General features: G+C 39.5%; 1 protein-coding gene across 3 annotated transcripts in view; it reads right to left on the bottom strand.

Annotated features, from left to right (window-relative positions):
* Positions 1-14,266: 14,266 nt before the first annotated feature.
* LOC100577879 (carbonic anhydrase-related protein 10) overlaps positions 14,267-23,134 on the bottom strand; it is a 180,353-nt gene continuing 171,485 nt past the window's right edge. The window contains exons 7-11 of one of the 3 annotated variants that reach the window (XR_003305590.1): positions 19,356-19,510; positions 17,797-17,922; positions 17,244-17,292; positions 16,007-17,158; positions 14,267-15,924 (exon numbers count right to left, since the gene is read on the bottom strand). Coding sequence is in view for 2 of the 3 variants with exons in the window: in XM_006566261.3 (XP_006566324.1) it covers positions 17,094-17,158; positions 17,244-17,292; positions 17,797-17,922; positions 19,356-19,510 (395 nt within the window). In the remaining variant the exon portion in view is untranslated. Of the gene's footprint in view, positions 17,159-17,243; positions 17,293-17,796; positions 17,923-19,355; positions 19,511-23,134 lie in introns of all 3 variants that reach the window. The other 2 variants (XM_006566261.3, XM_026443656.1) reach the window with 2 other exon arrangements.

Here is a 23,134-nt window from a genome sequence, read left to right as displayed (position 1 = left end):
TTTTATTAAAGATTTCATTTCCAAAAAATCGAACGTGTCCAACACACGCACGCACACACGCACGTGTCCATTTTGCGCGGCAAAACGTACGTCTACGGGTATCGCGTTTCATCTCGTTAATTAATTCGCAGCTTTCCGAGCTTTTATTAAATCTGCATAATTTATACAAACTCTCTCCTTTTCGCGCGAAAAATCTGCCTCGAATTGGCGTTGATTCACGATCAAAACCCCCTTTTAATTGGGAACCGGTTAATATCGCGACACACGCGCACACAAACACGATTCTACACGATCGGCTACTCGATATTATTTCCCCGCGTTATTTCTCGCGAGTTTGTGTTTCCCTCGCGCTTGTTACCCTCCTCCACGTCAAAGTTACAACGTCTGTTGGCTCGGTGAAATACGGAAATGGGTTGCGGAACAGGGGCGGCTCGCTTCGATTGAAATGTAAAATTCACGCCGCCCCATGAATATTGCCCTTCCAGCTTTTCCAACCTCCTCCGCGCCTTTTATTCCACCGGTCAAAATCCACCGGCTAAGAAATTGGAAAGAAGTTGCGTTACGGCTGGAGATTAAAGCAGCAGTTTGGGAAATGTACTTTCCTTTTTTTTCTTGCCTTTCGAAACAATCGTGGAAACGATTTTTTCGCTGCGACGAGAGCCATGGTATTTTTCTTTTTAGAGAAATCATCTCAGATAACGTGACTGGAAAGAGAAAGAGGGGTTAGAATAGATTAGAAGTAAAGATAAATTTGTTAGTTTGAATTAGAAAAATAACAAGTTTTGAAAACATTGAATATTATTCGATATTAAATAATATTCATAATATAATTTTCTATGTAAAATCTGTTTTATAAAATATCTTTGGATATCTTCCTTCCAAATTAAACGAAATACATATCATTTTCATTTATCCTTTCCTTTTTCCTATCGATATTTCCTTAAGCATCTTTCTTTTTAACCATAAATTCCAAACATTTCACTCGACTTACACACATACACACCCAACAAATTATTCAGTGCTCAACTATTATCGAGTTTCGATCGTTCGTTCGCGACGAAAATTGTGCCTCTAACCGAATAACGAGGGGAAAAGTTGCGAAAGAGGAGGGAAGATAGACCGGGGGAGGAGGGGGAAGGTTTGAAGTTTTCACGATGCCTCGACACACAATAAAACTCCATCGATTTTCACTTAGAGAGAAAAGTCACCCATTCTCTCCCCTCCCCCTCCCTTTTACATTTATTCGAGTTATCTTCGTTTGCGGAGGGAGAAAAAGCGTTGACGTTTTCTCCCCTTCGAGAGATCCTCTTCTCCTCCTCCCCCTTCGAATCGAAGCCGCCATTTTTTCCATTCGTCCCTTCAACCCGAAAGGAAAAAAGCCTCGAATCATTGTGCCATCATTGCGTTATCTCGCCTAGTGCCCCCTAGTGTTATTTATTATTACAGCGGGGCATTAAATTTCCATTAAAACGCGTTAAATCGTAAACGCGAATCAACGTTTCTCGATTCCGTGAAATTTATGTACGATTCCTTCTCCACGTGATGAGTGAACGCACCCTTGCGTTCGCTTACATCCCTTATCTTTCTCTCTAAGGGGATTCTTCTGAAGGGGAGGGGATCTTATTAAGCCTCCACTGAGTTTCTCTTTTTTTTTTCCTCGGTTGGATCAACGTTGAGACCAACGTTTCGATAAGCGACGACGCTTTTTTCCTCTCGAATGGAAAATCGTTGAGATTATTTTGAGCTGCTCCACGAGATCGTTAAGAGTGCGTGACGCGTCTCTTGTTATTGTTATCGATTTGAAAGGGACGAGTGCTATTAAGATTGAAGGAATCGTGATCATTTTTTGCGAATTGAAGAAGTAATATTCCCAATTTCCATTTTCCACTTGAAAAAGACGAATCGTGTCCAAAAAAGCAACGTATTCGATCTTATTTTATTTAAACGATTTAGAATTTAAAAAACGGAGAGAGAACTGGCGATTGATAAATTCATAAACGGATACGAAAACGCGAATTGAAAATTTTCTTTCCTCATCCTCCCCCTCTGTTCCTTCTTAAGCCAGCTGCTTATTAATCCGTCCCTCATTATTTCGTAATGAAGAGTAAATGGATTTCCTAAGGGAAGGAAAAGCGAGCGATACAATTTTTAAGAGAATGCATTGTTATCCTTGTATAATTGTTATCGACAATTTCAAAGTGTGCACAATAGCTCGTTGTTAATTAATTAATAACAAAGTGGATGATACACCTGGACTGTTGCGTGTCTACAATAAAACGTCATTTTACGATTTATCTGTTTAAAATTTCGAGAAATTTAGGGAAATTCGTAGTTGCGCCAACACAACTAGATTAAAGCCGCCAAGCATCGAACGTTGAAAGTTTTCGGCAGGTATTAAATTCAAATTGTCCACAAATATTTTCCCTTCGAATTTTCGAAACTCGAATATTCTGTTCGAAACCGAACTCGAACTCTTCGTCTTCCGGAAGATGTTTGGATTCCCAAGACGGGGGACCAACCTCTCGTGCCTGTTTCCTCCTGCTTTATTTTCATCAGGGATGCCACCCTTCCTTCCCCACCCCCGTCCTGGTAACATGGTTATGGAAATTACGAGGCCTCGAAACGCTTTGGAACAACTCCCTCCTCTGCCAAAAACTTTCTTCCTCGTATTCTTCCTCGTCGTCGAAAGCAAGCAACTTGTACGGTTAATGAACGTTTACTCGATCGTAAACGATAAGTTTTTTCGAACCGTCTTTCTTAACCCTCTCGAATACTTCTCTCTCGAGTTTCAATGTTAAAAGAGAATTCGTTCGAAGAGAATTCTGAAGAGAAACAACGTAGAATTTTCTTCTTATCCCTTTTTAAAATTCGTTTCAACTGCGTTCTTACATTTACACTCGCAAACACATCAAAATCGCAATACGGGGTTAAATTTTCATCGACTAATGGCGTATTGTCGAGGAGGGGGGGAAAAAAAACAGCTTCGAATTGACTATCTCGTTGTCATCCGAAGTATTCGAAACGGTACAAAGAACTTCAATCGTCGATTTTCTCGTTCCCCCCATTCTTTCCATCCCCAACCCCTTTTCCTCTTTCCCCCCTCTTTTTTCCTCCTCTCTCCTCTCTCTCTTTCCTCTTTTTTTCTATCCCAAACGCGTTTCACTCGGCAGGAAGGAATTCCGACCGAGTCAAATATTTCGCATCGTCGAACGGCCGAACGATTTCAACGTTTAGCGAATTAATTATTGGTGCACGCGTTTCGAGGGGAGGAAGGAGAGGGGGGGGGGAGGCTGTCAGTTGTTACAAATTCACCGCGATTTGTTGGCTAAAAGCACTCGAGACGTCTGCATGAAAATTCACGTCAACATTCAGTTGTGCACGCTAACGATCTGTAAATTCCCTGGAAATTAGTTCTCAACCAACGCCACCTCCACCTCCTCCTCCCTCTCTCTCTCGGTCCTCCACCCTTTATTGTCGAATGCGTGAAATTGTTGATCGACGATTCGTTAAGGTATGCAACCTCCTCCTGTTCCGGCCATGCACCAAAACTGTTCCGTAATATTATTTCATCCAACGCGTCCAACGTATATTTGTAATCTATATTCTACGTTCAAATATAGATATTTTGTTTTTCGTTGATTGGGGGCGTACAGCGATATCTGTGGAAATTAAGAAGAAAGAAGAATTCTTTTCTTTTTTATTATCGAGAAGAATTTTAAAGCAAATAACTAGTCCCCTTTTCATTCCCCTTCCTTTCTTTTTATCTGAAGATCGAATATAATTTGAGAAAGTCGTTTGAGGATTGTTATTGCTTAGTTATTCTGGCTGGTTCGTTATTTTTTTATTCAAACATTTTCCAGTTGTAACTGTGAATAAAAGAATATCCTTCATCCATTTCGTTTCGATATGGCGAACTGTTGGTCAAACAAGAGGTTGGAGGCAACTCGAGCTTCGACGGGATCGACGGTGTCGCGAGCGAAATTACACAGCACGTGCCCGCGGTAATCGTTGTTCTTCGGAAAATATTCAAGAAGCTACAAGCTGGGCCGGAAACACGACAGTTTCGAAAGTTTTCGACGATAAGAAAAAGGGAAGGGAGAGAGGAGGCGGAAAAGAGGACGTCCTTTGTCGATCGCAAGTGGCGAAGTGAATTGAAAACTTTCCTCCTAAGCTTCTTCTTCTTCTTCTTCTTCTGCTGCTACTACCACTACTACTACTACTTCTTCCTCCTTTTCCTCTTCTTCCTTTTCCACGCTGATATTTTTTTTTAACTCTCTCTCGTCCTGCATTTTCCACATCCCCTTCACTCGGGATGGAACTTCTGTTCTCGCGCAACTTCCAAGTATTTTCGGTGGAACCGCCATCGGAACGGCCCTCTTATGACCGTTTTATAATCCCCCCTCGCCTTATAAGATGTTGTTGCTCCCCCTCTTTCTCTCGTTCGTCTATTATCGTGTTTGAAAATGACGATAAAATGATCAAAGATAAAATTTAATCCAGTTTCTCTGTCCATCGATTACTTTTCCCAAAGAAGAATTGGAGAATTTTGTGAAAAGGATAGAAATCGAACAAAAAACATTCCATTCTTTGATATTTTTCTCTTACCAAGATAGAAATTTCGCGACTGATTTTTTAATACCATTCCTTCTTCTCATTATGTTCAAGAAAACATTTGAAAATCCGGAATACAAACTTATTCAATTTACTTTTTGTATCGCGAATATTATGTAAAATAAATTATTCAAAGAAGAGCTTTAAAAAGAGTGAAACATAATTATAATGTATCGATAATCGATAATAATACCTAGACTTTAATTAACTTTTAACATATGTATTATATTATATAATATATATGTATGTATACACAAACAAACGAGAGAGAGAGAGAGAGAAAGATTGAATAAATATGGAAGCGTTGTAACAAAATCGTATTAACAAACAGAGAAAGTAATTAAAATAACTGGAATAATAGCGGCACGGAACAACAATACTGGGGAGGAGTGGGAGGCATGTACATATTTGTACATGCCTGAAATTCATTTGTTTGGCGGATTAATGCCAAGCTGAAAATTAATTATTTAATCATAATCGTTAAACCGTTTAATACTCCCTTTTAAACCCCCTCCCTCGCGGAGAATTCGATCGAATCGAGTCGATTTTCGAATTCAATTTCTCGATTCTCCCGCGGAAGAAAAATTTAAACCATAAATTCGTCCCGATACTTGGCAAATTTTACCATTTTATATATTCGTACGTACGTAATTTCACGTCGGGATTAAAATTATTAAATATTCGCGATCCCGATTCGCGAACGAAAGATCGTACAATTAGAAATAATAATTTCTGTCAAAAAGAATTAATCAATTCCTCCGGATATATACCATTCTGATAGATTGAAATTTTCATTTCGACTCGTGACAATGACGGAATATTTTATGCCGATAAAAACTCGGATTTATCTCGGTTCGTTATTACGTTATTAAAACGAGGTATAAAATATAAAGCTTCTTTTTGATCCGTGTAAAAAAGGGGGGAGGGAGGAAGGAGGATCCTTTATCGTATCGGAAAATATCGTATCAATGATGTTTTATTCACCTTCTTTCTTTTTCTTTTAACGCGATTCAAATTGCGCCTCACATTTGCCACAATTTCCTTGAATACCGTTCCAATAAATATTAAACTCGTCGTTATGCATATCGGATCTAAATAAAGGAATAGAGAGAGTCGTTCTAAATGTTATGAAAAATATAAACACAGGAGAGGTGCGACAACTTCTTTGAATTCTCTCCCATCGATAAAATATACACGCGCGCGTGTATATATACATAAATTCATATCTCTATGATTCGTATCGATCGACGGATTTTATCGCGGGAATATTCCATGCATTCGTATATAATTCTATTTCATTAATTCTAGAAGAAAGTCTAATCCTCGTAATCGAAAGTACACATATTTCTATGCATATACATTCCATTTCTTATTTTCCTCTCTCTTCGATTTTTCAAGCTTGTCATCAAGTTTATAATCAATTCGTATCCCTCCATTTTTTTTCTCTTTCGAACAAAAGGAATACTTTTTCTAATTTCAAAATTCAGATTTAATCAATCGTAGCTTCCTTTTTTTCTTTTTTTCGAAAACTTTCACTTTTCATTTGGTAAAAACTTACGAAAGGATCGATAGATCTTTCAACTTTTCATTCGTGATATATTTCTTTGATCATCGTCTTCTTTTGCTCTCCCGTTTATTTATTTATTTATCTATTTATTTATTTTTCCTCTCCGTTCTTTTTTTTTTTCGAAATTCATCTCGACGCACGTTTCAAAAAAAAAAAAGAGTACACTTTCTCGATCATTTCGATTCTCGATCGATACGACACGCCGTGCCGCGTATTATTTCGAAATTGGCACCCGGCATTTTTCCATTTCGTTATGGGAGGGGAGGAGGAGGGTGGAGAGCGGAGGCCGAGAGCTTCTGGCAATTTATTTAATTGGGCCGACGTCCATCGCGGATAGAGATGGACGGGTTAATTGATGCACGAACGAAAATGGATTAAAGATATACATCGATAGGGACAACGTTAATGGGAATAGCTTAAATAATTGATCGTTCGATCACCCCGCGCTCCTGCATTTTTATCCCGCGAACCAAAGTGTGTTTAAACGTGCGTCCCCCACTAGATGTTTCGTTAGAAAGTTTCATAAGTGTTCAAAGATTTTTCTTAGTGAGAAAGATTTTTAGAATTAAATTTTTAATCTTTCGAGTTGTTGGGAAAAAAATTTTCATCCAAATTTATTACAGATTTTCAATTGATTTTCGATACACGGAAATGTATTTATAAAGGAATTAAATATTCCTTTCCTTCTTTTAAAAAAAGAAAAACGAAGCATTATAAAATTTTCCATTCGTTGTATCCAAATAAAATATTTTTTTACTTAACATAAGAATCACGGATATGATAGAAAGAAGAAATAATTTAAATTTGTACGATTCTTAAGATCGTAAGATTTTTCTCTGAGAAATAAATAATTTTTACGATCAAGCAGCTTATATATATTCCTTTATTCTTCCAATATATTGTAATTATACTTTTTACATTCCACGTATATTTCTTAACGTTACACAAACATTTCTTTCCCACAAAATGTATAAATGTAATATTTCAACGTGACAAAGGGTAAGATGTATGGTAAAGAGCGATAAAGTTTTTGACAGAGATCCATTTTTGATCGAGGCACGTGAGTATTTAAAGTTTCAAGACAATGGTCGAAGACGTATACGTCACGGCGCTGAAGAGCATTGTAAAGTTTCGTTACAACAGGCTTGCCCACTTTATTACGGTTGATGAAAAAGTATAGTGCTTCCTCATGTTTACGACACTTTTATTACGAAAACAACTGTTGGTCGCGAGCCCAGAACCCCTCTCCTTCTCCCCCTCCCTCCTCCAATAGTTCTCCGTTAAACTTCTATTAACTTTCATGAAACTCTCCCCGGGCAAGTGCATTAACGTGGCACGTGAATTCCATGGAATATTCATTCACCATTTCTTTCGTCGTGTCGTCCAAAATCCATCGATCTCTTTCGACAAATTATTTAATCAATATCTGTTGCTGTCGTCATTTTCTCGAACCGTGGTAATTTCGTCTGAAGTCCAGCAACATTGGTTCATGGGAATTTCTCTATTATAGTTTCCGACTATATAAGCAATCTCAGTACGATTGCTTCCCATCGTATTACTGGATTTAGATTATGCTGCTTTGGCGAAAATCTGAATAAATTGTTGTATCATTGTTATTATTAATATTTCAAAAAGATATCCATACATTGATAAATAACAATAATAATCTTTTTCGAGATCAAACAATTTATAGAATCTATCCATATTTCGACCGAATATTTAAATCGAAGAAAAGATACAATGATACAATTAATATCGTTTTCATCGAGATCATTCACAAGTCTCTAAAAAAAGAAAAATCCAAAAATCGTAATTGCTTTAAAAACGTAATTTTTCCACGCGTAATCTCGTTCACAAATCGAAAAACTACGAAACTCTTTCATCGGCGGACATCGGCAGCAGAATCGATGGCGATTAATTAATCGATTCGGGGTCCTTTGAAGGGAACCGGAAGTCCTCCGGTTGTCCCGCGCGCGCCCCCCTCCCCCGCGTTGAAAAGGTGATGGTGGTGTATAAAGCTTTTCACGTGGGTCGAATTGTTCGAACGTGGTAAGTCTGTTATGGTGGTGGTTTCGGCCCTTTTCAAGGGGACGGTGGAAAATCGTTTTCCAGGCGGCCATTGTGGCGGGTAAGCCGATTCCTCGTTGTCGAATAGAAACGATTTAGTATCCCGATGTACACGGGGTGTGCGTCGTGCCATCCTTTCGAATCTAACGGATCTAAATCACGTCCCCGTGTATTATGCCGCGGTATCAATAAGGCTTGGACAGAGAGAGAGAGAGAAGGGAGGGGGGAGGGTGAAAAAGGGAAAAAAGAGAGAGGGGAAAAAAGAGGCAACGTCTTTGTTCTCTTTGGCTCTCTTTCAGGACTGGAACTGGCGCGCTTCGAAACCGACTTTCCTCTCTTCGGTACAGCTTTTAACAGGATTGAAAGCTGATGAACGAAAATAGGATAGCTGCACATAGTGTTTTCACAACAGTGTTTTCCTCTCTGTTCGTGGTCGGCGATATTCTTTCTCCGTTCCCTTGCCCGTCGATTATCGCATTGTTGGATTTTAAGTAGCTCCGTCTCATCGTGGATTTGGTAATTGGAATTTCGTTGCGATCGAACAAATTTTTGAAACGAGTAGATTTATTTATTCCTTTCCTTCCGGATTTAATAATCTCGAATATCGAAAATTATCAATCGGGTCAAGCCTCAAATTGTCACGTGTCGTGACACAAAATGATCATTTTCATCCCATTTTTATGTTTTTTAAAAAAAAAAAAAGGAACAAACAAAAAAGGAAAAATAATTTAACAAAAATTGACAAATACCTATATATGCTCTATGTTACGCGATACGCGAGCTGTCACGACTTTTTGTTCGAAAATCTTTTTGGAATCTCTGTTTGGTATCTGTACACTCGGCTTTTTATTAACTGCATTTGTTTCCTATTGATGGTGTGCAGAGCGTAAATGGTGGATGTCGTGCTTTTTTGATCGGTGTGCGTGCAAGGCTGTGCCTTTGTAGGTATGACGGTTCTCGGGTCTACTGGACAGAAAATTGTCACCAACAAATTCCACGCTATTGTTCCCTATTTTTCACGGAAATTTTGCACGGATATATGGTATTTTTATTGAGGAGGATCGAATTTCTATATCAGCTTGACCAAACGTCGTTTGCGCCCTTCCCCTCAAAATTTATATTACAACACAATCACGAGCTTCTCTCCTTCTTTTTTCTTTTATCCTCAACTTTTCAATTTGATAAAATTTCTTTCCACAATCTATTAATATATTCATTAAACTACATCCCCTTTCAATTTTCATCGTTATGCACCCAATATACATATCCTCAATCTTCTTCCCAATACGCGAGATCTTCCAAAACGAATTTATCACCTGGAAAAAAAAAGATTTCACAAACTAAAAAACCTCATCGTTTCCCCTCTCCCCAAAAAACTACACTCCATTCCTTTTATTTCACGGCTACAAACAATATATCCAAATACTAGATAATATTCTCACATCCATAAAAAATAAAAATCCGAATAAAATTCCCCTCGAATCCAATACATCCAAATACTAGATAATATTCCTAAATTCGAATAAAATTCCTCTCGAATTTCCATCAAGAAGAAGCACAATTTTCCATCCCCCCTCTTCCAAATTTTCGTTAGAAAAAATATTAAAAATTACGGATGTGAAAGACATATACATATAATCCAATCCAACGCATCCCCTATCGCCACGTTTTACGTCCAACGGAAGTCGAAAGGGGGGCGCGAAAAAGATGGACGAAGGAGAGGTTAGGAGAAGGGATCCGTCGCGATCATGACCCGACAACGCGGCGAGGAATTATGGACACCATTATACGGAGAAAGATTAGAGGCCCTCGTAATATTTTTATTACCTCATTTCACACGTACACAGTAATGCAGGAAGCCTCGCACACAGAGGACGAGGAGGAGGGCACAAATCGCGTCGTTCTGGGAGGAGATCGTATCTGGGATGCGATTCCCTCCTCTCTTTAAGGAAAGGTATGGAATCCAATTCCTCGGGCAAAAAACCCCCTCCCCCATCCCCGATTAACCGCGGACCTCGTTGATCATCGCGGATTAGGTCCTATTACGTTAATCGAATATCGACTGAAGGGAGAGGGAGGGAGAAAGGTTGGATGATCGGTTGGTCCTCTCGTGGCGAAATCTTGTTAAAGGACACGTTCGGCTGATTCGCGCGGTTTTCGACGTTGTTTATCGCTCGAATGTGAGAGGGATGGTTTCAAGAGATTGGATTTGATCCCTGAAGGGAGATTTGAAATTTTAATTTTCGATTGGTCGAGTCGAGGAATTTTTCCAGAGACGATTCACGATCATGAAAAAAAGAAATCTTCTCTTTCGATTGATTTATATTTTTCGCGAAGCGATTCCACTCTCTTGCTTCCTCGAAACATGTAAAAATCGAGCGATGACGAGGACGACGATCCCGAGTGGCGAAATGGAGTGGCGAAATCAATTTACAATTTGCCGCATCGACGGCGAGAGTGGCGTGTAAAAAATGGCGGGCAGGAAGAGAGGTGCGCGCCTCAAGGGGGGCCAGGGAAGAGGAAAACGGAGTAGAGCGAGAGTATGAGACTTGTTCTCGCGGGAACCGAAATCACATCCTTAATTTCCATAAAAGAGTGCGAAGGGCCACTCCATCCTCCCCCACGCTTCTCCACCTCCACTTTTCCGCCCCGTTTTTCACCCTTCATCCGATCCTCCCACGGGTGAGAAGATCGCCTCTTCCTCCTTTCTCTCTCCCTCCCTCTTTCTCTTTTTCTCTGTTCTTCGAAGAGGAGCTTCAAGCTTCGTAAGCATATCTCGTTCATCCTCTTACCTCGTTCGCGACTTTGCCACTCAGCACACCCTCTCGACCCTTCTCGCGCCCCCTCTTCGTAACTCTTCCCTTGTGTCGACCCGGGTCAACGTAATTACCGACGAGAGAGACACGGTTGCTCATTTTCCCTCCCCTCCCTCCTTCGCTCCGAGTTTCGAGTGATGCTCGCATGTATCGATGGATCGACTTCTTTGGAGTTGAAACGCTTCTTCATCGCGTTTCCATATTTTATTCGTTCCTTTTTTTTTGTCGCTGAGAATTAGAAAGAAAGAATCGTTCGAGAGAGAGAAAACAAGCGAGATTAAATTGTTATTATGCAATTGTACGAATCCGTCGAAAAGGAAATTCAAGCAATTTCTAAATGCGCGCGAGGGGAAAAAACAAGGAATATTTTTATAAACGAGGCACGATATATATATCCAACGTGTTGCAAAATGGCAAAATGCATTATGCGTAATTGATTCGAAAATACTCGTTGAAAAACGTAGGGGAGGAAGAAAAGACCATTGTGCGATTAAAAAAAGGAAATAAGTGGTGTTCAAAAATACACACGAAGGAATAAACAAATAGCTATAGTTGATTAATAAAGAAAAAACAACCGACTCGACTCCTTTTCAACGCTTTCAGAGAAATAATAAAATTTCTTTAGATTGCTATTTACCTAAATTTCTTATACAACAAATATCTCGTAAAATTCAATCAAATTATCGCTAAATCATTTTCTTCCAACCCAACTTAAAACTTAACGATCCAACAGTAACGTTTGCCAAAGAAAAGGCATTTTTTTTCACACCGATATCTCGATTCGTTCTCGAGATGCATCGGCTCGAAGCGCGCGGAAAGTTGAATGGCGGACGAAATCCCCGGAAGCGGCATGACCCACTTCTTCTTCGCGGAAATACGCACGTCGCGTAGTAGCGATAGTGAAAAGAGGGAAGGAGGGAGGGGAGGAAAAAAAGGCTGACTCAGCGCGTCAGTGGGCAGTGGGGTAGGTCAGTGCGACGAGCGAGAGAATCGAGGGGCGAGCCGCGCGAGCGGGACAAGGAAAGATGGAAAGGCATTGAAAATTAAGCCTATCTTCGAACGGGCGTATCTCGAGAACGGGGGCTCGTAAGAAGATGAAACAAAAAGAGTTTCGAAGAGGAGATTTCGAGGTTTCCACGAATATGATTCGGCCAGGCGAAAGAGAATCGACGAGGATTGGAAAAATAGGAGGATTTTTGAACGGGGCTCGATGGAATTCTATCGATCGAATTATACGCGATAAAAAATTGTGAACAGATTTTACGTAGTAACGCGATTATGGTATAGTGAATATTGACACGAACGTTTTATTCTTTAGAATTCTCTAAATTTCGTCGATAATATTATCTTTCCAAGGGGATAATAAAATTCTGAGAGAAGAATTCTAATCGACAAAATCGATATCGAATGTTGGCAACAAACACGCGAGGTGAACTCGATTCAACGAGTATAAACTATTTACCCGAATTTTTACTTTTTCATCCTGGTTTAAAACGAAGCAAAGCGTCGCGAGAGCATCTCCTCCTCCTCGTGGAAGCTCGGTTCACCGTCCGGGGACAATTAGCCGGGGCCGGAAGCGGTTAATTGACAGGGCGGAGATAAAAGAGGTTGATCGAATCGTAATCGAGGCTTCCACGATCTCGAACACGTCAATAGTCCCCGTCAGACGTCGTCCACGTTCCGATAAGTCTGTCTGGTCTGCGTGACAAGAGCTATTCTCCTACGGACCGGAGAGACCCAGAGGACCACGTCGGTGCAAATTGAATATTTGGATGTTTCGTTTGTCACAACTGTCTGTGCAACGTTTCTCGAGGAACGTCGACTACTGATTTACAAAGGATATTATCGCGATGGGGCCGGGTTTTGACGATCATTCGCTTGTCGATGCTCCTTCCCTTCTAATATTTGTGATTTATTTTGCGATAATTGTGTCACTTTATTCCAATAATTTTCCTAAAATAAAAATAATTATATTGGAGAATCGTCGATAATTACGGATCGTATTTTTTGAAATTATTTCCTCGAATATCAAAGAGGAGAAATAATCGAACTATTGACACGTGTATTATCGCGATATTTATATTCGTCAGATTTATTTCACATCATTTGTCTAAATTTTTTTAAATACTTTTATCGACTCGATCGAACGGTAAAGTATCAATTTATACGTGTTAATAAAAGCGCACGGTTTTTTCTGAACGCATTGACAGAGGAAGCCGAAAAACGGCCACGAATTATCCGTTATTCATGATCGATCGTCTGAAAACATGGGAGGACGGGGGTGCAATGGGCACGAAAATTTCAACTTGGAAATTCGTAAAACGAAATTCACTTACCTCGGTTCCGGATGGTCCCTGCGGAGCATCGTCGTCGAAAAGTTGTTGCCGCGACAAGGGAGATAATTAATGAAGGATGAGACGCAGCCACCAACTTTGCCCATCGTTCGACCCAATTTCCACCGTTCGGCCAATTTGTCAATGTAGCGGGATTTTTCGATCGCAAGATTGTCGCGAGGGGCCTCGTCTTCCGCTTTCCAAAGAAACTTCCGCTCCATCCTTCGAATAATTGCACACACAACGGCTCGATTTTGCATTGGAAAATTTGTTTCGATATATAAAATGTATCCGAGAATGAATTTTGCAATAATAATTCTTCGTCAAATTTGTAAATTTTGCATATTTGCGAAATATTCGTGGGAAATGTATCACGAACAGCCGTGTCGCGTCGATGCGATCCGTTAGAAGTTTCGATTTAGACTGAAATTTTGGAGTGTATACATAACGTATATGTACACATACATTTGGAGAAAGATCGTGGAAAGGGAAATATTTTGGTATTCGTTTATGTCGAGAAATTTTCTGATTGATCGTCCTCTTACTTGTAATAGTTCGTATTGAAATTTTTCCAAACAAAAATGCTCTTTATCTCTCTGTGAATAAAAAACAATGTATTTGAAATTCTTTTTTTAAATATAGAGATAAAAGAAATTTGATTTAAACCTCGATGTGAAATTCTTTTTTCACTTTTCCTTGTCGCATTATCGATAAAAATAATGTAAAAAAATAAAAAAAAGTTGGTAACTATGTATATAATATAACAATATTCAATTCAATTTTGAAGAGACTTTGAAACTTTGATCTTGAAAGTATAGGAGAGAGGTTAAAGAAAAATTAAAAAGAAAAAGATCCACAGGAAATACACAATGTACAATATAACGTTGCGTTTATTATTATCATTAGTCATTAACCACAATCGTTTAAACACTTTTCACTTTCGTATGATACAATGTTAGTTTCTATACACAGTTTTCTCCATTTCCCCCTCTAAAGTATCCTCTTAAATCTGCTTACGCCTATTTAATTAGTTAGTTCCTTTTCTTACGTTTTCCTCTTAGTATCCTGTATTTTTATTTTTTTTTTTTTTATATACAAAAGCGATGGATCATTCGTCCATTCGGCTAAAGCTACGAACAATCCAATTTATTTATTTATTCACTTATTTTTTTCCTCGCGCTTGCGGTTGTTGGTCTAGCACGCGACTCTATTTCTCTCACTTTTCTTTTTTTTTTCATTTTTTTTTCATTTTTTTTTTCACTCTAACTTCTCACCCTTTCTCACTCTCATCCCCCTAAAACATCCAATTATTCTTCTTCGAATCGCTCGTTCCGCTCGAGGAAATTTTTTTTCTTTCTCGTTTTTCAAAAATTTCCTTACATTGACACGTTTTCTAATCGTCGTTCGTTCATCTCTCGTCTCTCTCTCTCTCTCTCTCTCTCGTTTACGTATATTGGCTACAAAATAATTGACAAAAACCTGTCAAGTAAGTCGACAAAATTTCACATTCGTATCCTACTTAATCGATGAATTATTATTTATTTATTTTTTCTTCCTCTCTTTTTTTTTTTATTCAGAAGCGGAACGAGCATTCTCTCTTTCTCGCTCTCTTTCTCTCTCTCTCTCTCTCTCTCTCTCTCTCTCTCTCTCTGCTAATAGCGACAGGCACACGATTGTTCTTTGATTGTTAAATAAAAAAATATCGCGGGAAGGACGATATACGTGGTCACTCTTTGGCGAAGTTTTTAACTATTATACTTTACATACACTTTGTAAACGGTCGAACAAAATTATTCTTTTATTTCCTTTTCTTTTCGTCGAAATTTTCGTCGAATTATTTTCTAAATATAGAATTATGTGGCGAGTGTTTCTTTTTTTTTCTTTTTCTTCTTCTTTTTCTTTAATCATTATTATTATTATTATTATTCGTAGTGTTGAATAAACCTACCGCACATCAATGATTTTTCGATTTATCTCGCTAAAAAATAATTCTGCGATTTTTCTGCGATAAAACTATGAGAAGAGTTCGGATTAGTAGATTCGCAAAGCGATCACGTTCACGTTATATATATATACAATCATGGCAAATCTTCTATCGTTTTACTACTTGTAGAAACTTTTCTCAAACTTTTCCCCCTGGTATGGTAATACCTCGAATTTTGCAGAAGAATTTCAAGTTTTCCATTCGAATCGTAATCCACGTGTCCGATCTAAAAGTAAGCGAGACTGATTTCTCTGTGATTGAAATTCGTATTGATTCGAAATATAAAGAATCGAATCGATGATAGCGATACAAAAATATATTCGAAATATAATTAACTTAAGTCTCGTGAGATACGACGATAGAAAAATTGAACCACGAATTTATTATTAAGTTAAGCAGAAGAAACATTGAAAATTTCATTCGTCGATCAGATTATTCGTAAAAATTATTACCAACAAACAAAAAATGAAAGAAACTTGCCTTACTCTTGAAATCCATTTTCGTTTAACATTTATTAGATTTCGCGTAATCCACAGCCAACGATCACTGAAAACAATTCGTGCAGATATCTGTTACATTTTATTTATAAAAAAATTAATTAAAAAAAAGAAAAAAAAGAAAGAATCACCATTTCGAACGAGGTCTCCTTACTTTCGAATCTGACCACCGGATAGAAAGAATCCGTTTGCAGAAAAATACACGTTGAATCGGATTAAATCGTGGACGAGGAGAACACGATCAATTAGAGGCGTTGGACGTCGGTCGAGGCGAGCATCCAAGGAAATATTTCCATTGCACGCCCGCCTCGATTTCGAGGCGCCCCCCCTCTTCATCCCCCGAAAGAACGACGAGAACGATTTCCGGATGGTGTTCAGGCGACAAATACAAATTCCAGCTGCGCTCAAACACACTTATCATCCCCGTCAGAATCGGTCCGGTCGCGATAGCTCGAGAAACGAGCCGCCTCTGGAACCCGTCCCTGCTAGCTCGTGAATCTTCCACCCCCTTTCGCGAGGAACGGGGATGCAGCTGCAACGGGGAAACGAGGCAAATCGCCGCCTCCTCGAAACGCGTACACCTTCGATCGATCGTTCGTTTCTTATTGCAATTATCGCATTTTCGTTATTTCATCACATCGTGTCTCGTACAGTTGAAATTTTCGTGTAATTTCTTTTCTTTTTGGAGGATGTTGCGAAAAAAAAAGGGGCTATTTGGAATTAAAAACTGGTAAAATATAACTGTTTGAGAATGTAAAATTTTGCGTTAATTTGAACAAGTTGTACGTGACAGCGACAGCGTTCTTTCGCTAATATTCATTGGAATTATCCTCGAAACTTTGTCCCTGGAACGAAGAGGATCGATGAAAATTTTTTTCTCCCCTGACGAATTTCTCACAAAATTTCACTATCGATTTATCTCTATTCTCGAAATCAAACAGAACATCTCTGAGAACTCGAAATTCGGGACACGTGTTAATTAATTAGAATTTTCTTAATCCTATTATCCCTCCAATCTTCGTCGTCCCTCGGCGACGATCGATGGAAAGGATCGATGGAATTGAATATCTGCAATTGGACGAATCGAGCGTTCCCCTGAAGTTTTTCTCGTGACCATGCTTCAAGCTTATGCACAACGGTTTTTTAGGAAAATATCCGCGTGAACCTGTCGCGTTGAAAGCCGGAAATGTCTCTGCGGTTTCGCGTTTGGAGGCCGATTCAGACGACGTTGTGCGAGAGGGAGCCATCGTCCTGCCACGTGTTCGCTGGAAAGAAAAAGTCATCTTTTCAGATTCTCATCGAGGCGATCCCTTCGCTAAATGTAACAAGTTCGGGGGCTGCTCGAGCCTGGATAATTTCCTGGGTTACCTCTATAGTGCATGTCCTGGGCCATCGACGGACACTTCGCATCTGGTCTCTGTTCAACAGAAAAAGAAAGAAGGAAAATAATTTTATTTAAAACTTGTCGAAAAATTAATTAAAATCCTACTCGTTCCAATTCCACATTCGTTATTAATTTTTCCCGTATTAAATTAATTTCGAAATATATTTAAAAAAAAGAAGCCTACTTTACAATTTTCTCTGAATAATCTTAACCCTCCTCACTTATATCTCTATATCACTATATCTCTATATCTCTCTACTTATATCACTCTATACTTATATATTCATTTCTAAACAATTTTTCGAACGTATCCTATTCTTACATTTAATTTTATAAACTATACTATGTATATATCTCGACGATAAAAAAAGAAAAAAAAAAACATCCCTTCACGATTTAATTTCCGAGCAGGCGATCTTAAAGATCTATCAATCGATCTATCAATCAACACTTCTCCCTTTTCACTTCGGCAGATCGCGTTTAACCGATGAAAAATAATCACGCGGGAAGAAGAATAAGAAGAAGAAGTGAATTCACCTTGCGAAAATCGATGTTCGTCCGTATAGTCCTGTAATGAAGATCCTGTAACGGCCTCGAATTGTTTCCCAGGGGCGCCTTCGGGGTGGTCGGAGGCCCCTGCATTAGTTTCCTTAGTGCGTAAAGCTGGAAATGGGATTAGGATTACGATGTAACGATGCCGTTCCCTAGTTCAATATTTAACCATAAAGCAGAGCTTGTTAAGTAATGGCGCGGCCTGGAGAGGGAAGGAGAGGAGGTTGGAAGCGCAAGAATAACGGGGGGGGGGGGGGGGAGAAGGGATCGAATCTCGAAAGTAATGTACTTAGGCTATCGGTGTTGGTGCGCCTGACACCTTATTAAATTATTTATTGTCCCGCGATTAATTTTGCAACGGTGGAGCAGGATTAATAACGGTGGGCCAAGGATTTACGCGCGTAAATTCCATGATAAAATTTAGCGCGGACTTCCGCCCCTCCCTCCGACTTTCTTCCGCGAAAATAAGTAACCTCTACCTACTCTCTTCTTCTACCCGGGGGAGGGTAAATAATTAAACGGGGCGAAGGGAAGAAATTTCTTCCTCAACGAATTCGCGTGGATGGCGATTAGGACACGATGAGAGATTTTTTTTGGGAAAAGGATTTTGTATCATTCTCTTGCGAGGAAATGTAATGTTCAGAGATTGTGTGATAAAAATCAGGCGATAATAATAAGGCTTGTTTGTAACGAGGGATAAAAGGATGAGTTCGTTTGGTAAAAAAAAATGTGAGAAATAATACAGCACTGGGTTAGGATAATTTGTATAATAAAAGCATCTATTTAAATGATGGATTTGATGGGTTCTCGTACTACTTTTAATAAATTAAGGGAAAAACGTATGCTTTCAGAGATAAGGTTTAAATTTCATCGCTTGTGAATACATTTACTTAGCAAATTAATATGCGCATGTGTTGTGTAACAAGCGTATGCATTTACTGAATTAATGCTTAATAATTCTCTTAAAAAAAGAAAGAAATTCTTTTTTTTTTGAAGCGCTCATAAAATCATATGTCCCCCTCTCTCTATTATGCAATTTTACAAATAGTTAATAAACAAAAAAATATAAAAAAAGAAAGAAATTTATCAACCTTTTCCCGTCCCAGTTTTTACACGATGAACAGCAAACTAAACAACGTCACGCGTGAACGAATCAATATTTGCAAAGCGCCAATTGCCAAAGATATATATTTCCAAATATATAATTCCAACGTTATTTAAATTTTCTAAAAATTTATCTCCTAGCATCTCCTTTATTTATTTATTTTTCAACGCCCAATATATCCACACACATACATACAATCCTCGATCCATTTAGAGCAACGACAATTGGTAACGCAACGTAAATTCTTTCCCGATGCATTGCTCGAGAAAGGGATTAGGGTCGTCGCGTAACATTCACACGGGGGGTGGGTGGCGAAGAAGCTTGACTAATTGACCGATCGACGCACGAGGGGCAATAAAAAAAAAAAAAAAAAAGAGGGTCGAGGGAGGAATACAAATTGAGGCGGATGGAAGGAAGAGTAAAGAGGATCAACACTCACCTCTCGCGCTGTTACGTAAATAGGTTTGTTGAGGATCAGCCATACAGCCGTCTCCCAACAACCGGGGTGAGTCGTGCTGCCCTCGTAAGTCATGTAACCGTTCGTGTCTGGAAGGAGGCTCTTCAAAGACAGGTGACGTACGGGCGCAGCATCGCCTGCACAGAAAGAGAGCAATCTCTTGTTACAAACATATATGTATATATACATTTTTCATCGTTCGAATTTATCGAAATATTGTGTGTGGATAGAATAATATATTGTAGCAATTTTATCGATGCATCAACAAGCAATCAGGATTACGAATTTATATTTTTTCACATTACATTTCAACTTTCTTTAAATTCTTCTTCTACGATATTATAAAATCGAGTAAAAAAAGAGACTGATTATCCAATAATGTAAATGGTAAAATGATCATTGTTCAATTCTTCTTTTTCCAATAAGAAATAAGAGGAGATAAAATAAGAATCATCGGGAAGAATAAAAATGGCCGCTTGAATAGCGGAGAAGCTGAGAAACATTGTTCTTTTAAAGTCGATGTTAATCAAATTGGAGCTCAATGGTATGAGAATAAAATATTAATATTCATATCGATGTAATTCAATTAAGAAATCCGTCCCAATGATAAATTTACGATTTATTCCACGATTAGCGCTCCTTCGTTCGATCTGGATTCATCCAATCCAGTCCAAGGATCGAAATAACCATTCCTTTCCAAAGTGAATTTCTTCAGGGCCGATCACGCCCTATCGATTATTCGTATCGTGGCCGCCGCGGCATACACACATACACACACATACGCGCGCGTGTCATCCCCCTTTTTACGAGTGAACGCGCCACGTCGAATCGTTAAGTCGGCGGAATAACCACGGTTTCTCTTTACGACCAACATCAATTTGTTATTGCCCCTTCCACGCCAAGATTTATGCGCCCTGGAATTACGAGGCCCCGCTTAGCTCCAAATCATCCATCGACGCTCCGTGTCAGTTATGCAAGGGGTGAATGTGAGGGGCGCGACAGGAAGGGATTACAAGTGAATCGTTGATTCTTTTCCCATTATTGGTTAAAAGAAACATAGAAAGTGTGTAATAATAATAATAAATACAGTGAATTAGAAAAATCGATGAGGAATGTAAAGAGAAAAGAGGGAGAGGGAAGATATAAATTTTACTAATTTTTATCGATCACGGGGGTATTGGAAGAAGATTCCAATGATGGATGAAAAATTAGCACAGATGTAGAATAATACATAAATATAGAAGGAGGAATAAAGATTCCAGCAACGGCGAAAATATCGCGAAAACTCGAAAATCGTTCGTACGACTCGTGAAAGGAATTCTAATGCCAGGGAGAAAAGCGGTGCATGAACGGTCGTCTATAAAATGAAATTTCAGCGATAAAAACAGGGGCGCAGAGTGTGGTACAGAAACAACAGCCGATTTCACGACCTCGTTGCATCGTGGAATCTGCTATAGCATCCCCTTCCCTCCTCCCTCCTCCCATTTCCATTCACCGCGAATAAATAAATGAATAAATAATATATACAGTGTACAAAGTTCCTTTCCCTTGGTTCGATCCTCCTCCTCTTTTTTTTTTTTATTTTTCCTTTTTTTTTTTCACACACAGGCTGTCTGTTTCGCGAGTCGAAGTTCAAAGAGAAGTTGCGCCCAGGACGAATATCGAGTAATTTTGTCGCGTTCGAAATAACGCCGCTGAATATGCAACGCAGCAGATTCTCTGCCGATAGAATAAGGGAACTAGACGAATTTTGATCGTTTAGCATGCAAATACTGGTGAAATTCAGACGACAGCCTCGGCGGCCCCCTCTTTACGGATGCGCTTTCGTTATGGAGGACAAAGAGAGTTTTAAAAAAGTTCACCCTTTATCACCGTTGGCTCAAGGTTGGCAGGGCTTTATTTCTTTTTCTTCTTTTTTTTTCTCTTCTTCTTCTTCTTCTTCTTTTACAGTCAACTGCATTGATTCTCCAAACGATTCGATAAATGACGAGATAGGTCGACGAATAGATCGATATAAAATTGGGAATGAAAAGTTGAGAATCTGCAACGTGTCTTTTTATATCAATATCAAATTCATTCATTGCTTTAAAAATTTTAATTTTGGTTTTTTTTTTATATTTAATTCTCTTAAAGAGAAGCTTAGAGCTTTAAAAAATTCTTCCAATCCGATTTTCCATTCTCATAAAAAAGTATTTCAATTATATTCAACGAATCCCGTTACTCTCCTTCGTTAAAAAAAGCGCATCTTTTCCCACTCCAATCCGCGAACAATCCACAAAATCATCCGAAAAACACATACACTCCTTTTAAAAAAAAAACTAGCAACCACTAGAAACTTTACTAATCATCGTCATAAACTACGAAAACCTCTAACTCAATCCCACGAACTATCTCCAACTCTCTCTCTCTCTCTCCATCCTTTTTCCTATTCACACCCCTCCCCCTCGCTCCGGATTAATCCCGCGGATGATTAATCTCCAAAGTCGGGCGCCGTTTCCGCGAGAAAGAAGGAGCCTTCACCGCCATCACCGTGAAAAACTTTCCCCTCGAATCGATCGTTAATCGAACCATAATAAAAAAAAAATCATCCTCGAACACGTAACATCCTCGCCGTTCCAAATAGCGAGAAGCATCTCCTCCTCCTCCTCCTTCTTTTCGAGGCGGCGTCGCGACGTCGCGACGCGAGACCCGCGGCGCACAGCCATTACTCGTGCATCGAGGCCGCGTGACATTAAGGAGTGTGTGGATGCGCGGGGAACGGTGACACAGGGGATAAATGCGGCAGAGCCCTCCCTCACAAGCCATCCACCTTGTTCTCGTCTTCCTTGAGGAGAGGAACATTTTTAAGGACAGCGTTCAGCCCTCTTATAGGGCGGAAAGTGGCGGACCCGTCAACCTTTTATTCGTCCATTTATCCGTCTCGCTTCCTCCTCCATCTCTCTCTCTCTCTCGCTCGCTCGCTTCACGGGCGACGATCCCCTTTCACTCGAGACCCATTCGTTTCTTCCCATTCGTTACCGCGTTGGACGCGCCGTCGACGAGACGCGTGCCTCACCCGAGCTTTATTTTTATTTATCGCCACGACGCCACCACGATTCTTCTCTTCGTCTTCTCGGCTCGGCGTCTTCTCTTGGAGGGGCGGGTGATAAATAAATAAGGAGGAATAGGAGTCGAGTGGGGAGGAATATCGGGAGAGAAACGGAGGGAGGAGGGACGTCTGTCGCGCTCTCTCGTTTGCGCGTGATTAATGGGCTGTTGTGCGCGCTCGATGAGAGAATTGGATGGGTGGGAGTGGGTGGGTGGAAGTGTTAATGGGTTGATGAGTCGGTGAGGATTAATTGGGGATGATTGGTGGGGGATTTGGGAGTCGTTTCGGGCTGGATTTTCGATGACGTTTAGGGGATTTATACGTATATAGATATATATATAGATATTAGGTATGCGCATTATCGATCGAAAATTTCCGATCCAACCGTCATGGCGCATTATCGATAAATTAACCGAAAAGCCTATCCCAGGTTCCAGGTGTTCCAAGATAAAAATACTATTCTCTCTTTCTTTCTCTATTCCTAAAAGAAAGAAAAGAAAGTAACAAAGAATAAAGGGAGAAAATGGAGCACAGAAGCATCGTGAAATAATAATAATAATAATAATAAAGAGGCGAGCGAGAATGAGAGGAGGATAGTAAAGAATCGAGATGGAAGGAAGACAGAGAATTCTTCATGGTGATTAATTGAAATGCATTAACTCTTGCCATGAAG

This window comes from Apis mellifera, linkage group LG11 (assembly GCF_003254395.2).
Source record: "Apis mellifera strain DH4 linkage group LG11, Amel_HAv3.1, whole genome shotgun sequence".
Classification (NCBI taxonomy): Eukaryota; Metazoa; Arthropoda; class Insecta; order Hymenoptera; family Apidae; genus Apis; species Apis mellifera.
The sequence above is the reverse complement of the archived record's forward strand: the minus strand, read 5'-3'. Positions and strand labels throughout refer to the sequence as shown.